General features: G+C 43.8%; 1 protein-coding gene across 1 annotated transcript; it reads left to right on the plus strand.

The window, feature by feature from the left end:
- The first annotated feature begins 1,783 nt into the window (after positions 1-1,783).
- On the plus strand, positions 1,784-3,032 carry LOC132455267 (zinc finger protein 239-like). Its single transcript, XM_060049099.1, has one exon. The coding sequence runs from the start codon at positions 1,861-1,863 to the stop codon at positions 2,929-2,931; it is 1,071 nt and encodes a 356-aa protein (XP_059905082.1). The 5' UTR covers positions 1,784-1,860; the 3' UTR covers positions 2,932-3,032.
- The last annotated feature ends 2,320 nt before the right edge of the window (positions 3,033-5,352 follow it).

Below are 5,352 nucleotides of genomic sequence, written 5' to 3' on the forward strand. Positions count from 1 at the left end.
AAATTGAATGAGATATCAAATTGAATGACACATTAATCATTTATACCAAATGTACTTATCAATAACTTGGCCAAGTTTTCTTGAGAGAGTTTTATTGAGTCACCCAGTGTGGTTTGAATATGACAATTACGGAACCCTATTATAGGCATGTTTTCTCCTTCACACCTGATTCAAATCAAAGGGTTATTAGCAGATTTCTGCAGAGCTTGATGTCATGGTATTGAGTTGATGAGATGGACTATAAAATATGTAAACAAATCAAGGATGTAATATCATTTCATTAGGCTAATGTAATTCACTAAACATGCTTATCTTATATCTTCTTACAACTTGCACCTGGAATATATACAATGTGATAAATTGAGTACTGATTTTACTTTGTTGTCTCTACGCAGGCCAGCTCATCAAGTGCTTACATTCAGCAGCTTCTCTCAAGGGATGCTGCCTGCCAGACAGACCACCTGGAAACACGTACTGTAGGCACACAGCTATCCTTAAAGACTTCGCAGCCCCATTTTAAAAGTGAAGGTGTGTACTTTCTACATTGAGTAATTTTTCCCTTGATGTAGTAGATTCTAGGCAGCATAGATTCTAGGCTGATGCTAGATTCTACCTGCGCTAAAAAGCCTGATCCTCTTTGAAAAAGCATCATGCCCAGCGCCCTGCTAAAAGTTAAACTTGGAGTTGCAATTCAAAGATGGAATCAGTCAAGAGCCCAGAAGGGTTCAAAATGTATAAATGTTAGCTGAGCAGCTTACAGGGAAGGAGACGTTGTTGCTTTATAGTGTCAAAATAGAATTATTGCGCTTGCCTCGCATGTCATGTGGTGCTCAGATCATTTTGCGCTGGTGTTCGTTGAGTGTCCTTAACCTGGCCAACCACTTGAGCTTTGAGTCTAGGGAGGAGGGTGCTGGAGGAGACGTCCCTCTCCAAAACTGTGAATCTTTGTCAGCAGTACACATTTTAAACCCTCTGTGTCAATGTTGCATGCATTTAAAGAGTTTCTCTCACGTGTACAAATACACAATGCCTCCCTTTATGCAAATAATGTATCAAAACAATTCATTTTTCCTTTTTTTCTCCCTCTGCAGAATACTGCGATGCCTTCGGAGACCGTAGCACTCAGTGTGGCGCTACCTCAGAGATTCTGGGTGTGGACGCCCCTGGCTCCTCCCACATGTCCAGTCACAGCGAGGAACTGCTGGTTAGCTGAATAAAGAATATGTTGGCATTTTTGCACTTGTAAATTGTTAATAGTGTTTTAGCCTATACTCAGATGTGAAATCATTCTTGCATGCGGGGGTCTTGAATCAAAAAAAATAAATACACAGGGAAGACATTGAAATTGCAGGTCGTTCCAAGTGCAGTGTAAAAATGCCTAATCTGTCGGTAGTGGGGATTGACTGCTATTCTGTGAAAATGAAAGAATATGGCTTGTGTGCGTTTCCTTCTTTATGTGGAAAGCAGCAGACCCCAGACACCATTTCAATCAAGGTCGAAGAGGATATTGGTGGAGGCTTGCCCGCCGTAGGTTAGTAATACACATTGCATCTATGCAAGAAATCAACCGTGATAAACTGAGAATGTACTCGATTTTGCCTTCTCAGCAGGAGCCTTTAACCCTTGACCATCCAAAGGGGCGACAAGAAAAATGCAGAATCAACAAATAGAAGTTAGAAATAATGTCAAAATATAATTCTTACAATCCTGTGTACCTTTGTGAAAATGATTAATTAAAAACATTACTTTCTCTTTTTCTCTGTTTTCCTCTCTGAAGAAGACAATGACATCAGAGACTGCAGCACGCAGCGCGGCGCCGTCTCAGAGAGTCTGCATGTGGATGCCCCTGGCTCCTCCCACATGTCAAGTCACAGCAGGGAGCTGCGCATCCTGAGCGTTTACGGACAAGGGGAGGGCCCACTGGCGGTGGACGGCCATGACACCCTCTTTGCCGCGTCAGAACTGGAGGCCTTGAGCTCGCTGTCCGCTGACCACAGCGTGGCCAAGAGCCTGAACTGCAGCGTGAGGCTTGTCCGCCTTGAGGAGCTGACTGGGCATCAGGGCGGCCGCAAGGGCCGGCCCGGTGTCTTGTGTGGAAAGGTTATTCCCAACAATGCCAATATGATCGTCCACATGAGGACTCACTCTGGGGAGAAGCCCTACAAGTGTGACCATTGCATGAAGCGCTTCAGTCACAAAGGCAACCTGAATATCCACCTGAGGACTCACTCTGGGGAGAAGTCCTACAAGTGTGACCAATGCATGAAGTGCTTCCGTCATGGCTCCTCCCTGAAGTTCCACAAGTCGACTCACTCTGGGGAGAAGCCCTACAGGTGTGACCAATGCACGAAGCGCTACCATCGGAAATGCGACCTGGAGATCCACCTGAGGACTCACTCCGGTGAGAAGCCCTACAAGTGTGACCAATGTACGAAGCGCTTCAATCAGACAAGGAACCTGAAGATCCACATGAGAACTCACTCCGGCGAGAAGCCCTACAGGTGCGACCATTGCACGAAGGGCTTCAGTCAGACAAACCACCTGAAGATCCACATGAGGACTCACTCCGGCGAGAAGCCCTACAGGTGCGACCAATGCTCGAAGGGCTTCAGTCAGACAAGCCACCTGAAGATCCACATGAGAACTCACTCCGGCGAGAAGCCCTACAGGTGCGACCAATGCACGAAGGGCTTCTGTCGGACAAGCCACCTGAAGCGCCACATGAGGACTCACTCCGGGGAGAAGCTCTACCAGTGTGACCAATGCAGTAAGCGCTTCAGTCGGAGAGATGCCCTAAAGAGCCACCTGAGGTCTCACTCTGGGGAGAAGCCCTGCGTGTGTCTGCAGTGCAACGCCAGCTACAGCGACCCACGCACTTTGCGTGTGCACATGCTCAAGCACCGTTTGGCACGGGTTAACAGGACGCTTTGATTGAGACCTCTGTCCTGTATTGGTTGAAATTACTACTTTTTGTTTTTCTTTTCATCACGATTAAACGCTTTCAACTTTTGATTCGCTTTCTGTTTTTATTAATAATCGATGTCTGTGTTGAATAACTTATTTCTAGGACACTTCTGACAGCAAAATATTTGATTTAATGTAGAGCTTGATCAGGGGAAGATACAGGCAGCAAAGTTACCAAGCATACAGTCAATGGGACGATGGGTGTACATGATTCATATAGGAAACGTTCACATCGTGGGTAAATACAAAGGAAACAAAGGTCAGGGGGAGGGGCCTTCGTGGAGTTTAGGTTTGGCCAGAGGAGACACCAAGTTAAATTGCAAAGAAGTCGGTGGATTGGCCTCAGTATCAAACTTGGTGCCCACAGTTGCAAATGCAATCTATCTAAACACCTTTCAATTAGAGAGGGCGGAAGGTATCTATAGGACCATGGAGAATGGATAGAACTTCATTGAAATTGAGTTGAGGGTTCATATAATTTGTATATTAAAGTTATGCTTGATATTGCCACAACATTGTCATTACCATTATCTTTGTTATTAGAAAAAGCCTGCAAAGTTCACTTATGAAATAGACTGCGATTGAACCCCACATTATACATGATTGTGTTCATTCCACTTACCTTTCCATTCTGTGCGCTTAATGCTAACTACCTTGGATGGATTGTATCATAATAGGTGATAATGGTTGAAGATGATCCATTTTAAAAGGTCCCTGGTTAAATTTCTAGTTCTCAGTGATGCTCAGTTTAAGCCGGTCCTTCCTCTAGAATGCAGCATTATTCTAACGGGACAAAGTCAGAAGATTCCTAGCATTGGTCCCCCTTCACTCCCTGTTTGCAGCGGCGGCTGGTGATCCAATTCGTGGCTGGGGTGCAGTAATGGACGGGGGTCCTCCCTAAGAAAATATAGAATTGGTTTCTGGGATGCCAACTAGCTAAAAATGTATTCTGATTCATAGCCTACATCCTGACTTGCAGGGCCTGGACAAGCTTACACTGCTTTCACTTTCATTCCACTAGCCATTGCTATTTGACCCATGGTTGTTATTCTGATATTGAGGCATATCCTGATCAATGTCCTATAGTGTTTTACCGGAGTCTCAAGGTCAATTTCAAATGCAGTTTGGGACCGTTATATATATTTTCTATTTGCTACATGCCAAAAAACTTCATTAATGTGTAACTTACTTGTTCCTTTTAAGTATAACATTGCGTGATTGAGGAGTCCAATTCCTCCACTGGATGGGTAGAAAGTGCTTTTACGGCTCTCTGCTAATTAACAAACTATCACTTCTCTCTGCATGTAGTTATGTTGCTCAATGCACGAATGCTGCTGAGGGAGGTAGCCTTTTAGATTCATTGGCTGAATTGTCAGCTCCATATTACTACAATGTGTTGAAACACAAGACAGTGTAGTGACAAGTGTTTCTTCAATACTCTGAGTAATTCAGTTACTGTTGGGAAAGGAGAACCAGCCTATCTTGATGAATCCTTCATCATGTTGTGTGTTCAGTAACGGGGGTAGGGTTTGTGTTCGGTCTTTCTTCTTCTTTCTTCTTTTTACTTGCTTATTGTGGTGTGTGTGTGTGTGTGTGTGTGTGTGTGTGTGTGTGTGTGTGTGTGTGTGTGTGTGTGTGTGTGTGTGTGTGTGTGTGTGTGTGTGTGTGTGTGTGTGTGTGTGTGTGTGTGTCGCTGCAGTTCAGAAGGTGAACTGCACCGTGTAGGATTCACCGCCCCCTAGTGGTTCCACATGCATTAACTTTGATACGTCTTTGATGTGTCGTTCAGAAAAAGCTAAGTGCATGTTGTTTGGAAATAAGAAAAAGATGCCATCACAGACAATTAAATTGTACAACAACAATCTTGAGAAAGTCAAGTACTTTAAGTTTCTAGGAATGTGGTTGGACGAAAGAATGACAGGGAAAAAGCATATTGAGATGGTAGCTTTGAAGTGTGGGAAAATAAATAATGTCCTTAGGTGTGTGGCTGGTTCAGACTGGGGGGCTGATAGAGAATCAATGATGAGGATTTACAGAGCAATGATAAGATCAGCAATTGATTATGGATGCATGGTTTATGGATCAGCAGCTCTTTCAGTGTTAAACAAATTAGACATAGTCCAAGCAAAAGCCTTAAGAGTGTGCTGTGGAGCATTCTGTACAACTCCAATAGCAGCATTACTAATAGAAATGGGTGAGATGTCGCTAGTATTAAGAAGATATAAACTTGGCTTGAAATACCTAATGAAGCTCAAAGGACAAAGGGAAGTGTTACCAACAAAAGACCTACTGAGTGATCATTGGGAGTTTATGGGAATAAGAAAAACTAAAACTAACTTTGCAGAAAATCTTAAATCTGTGGCGCAGGACATTGGTATTAGGGATTAA

Source organism: Gadus macrocephalus, chromosome 4 (assembly GCF_031168955.1).
Source record: "Gadus macrocephalus chromosome 4, ASM3116895v1".
NCBI lineage: Eukaryota > Metazoa > Chordata > Actinopteri > Gadiformes > Gadidae > Gadus > Gadus macrocephalus.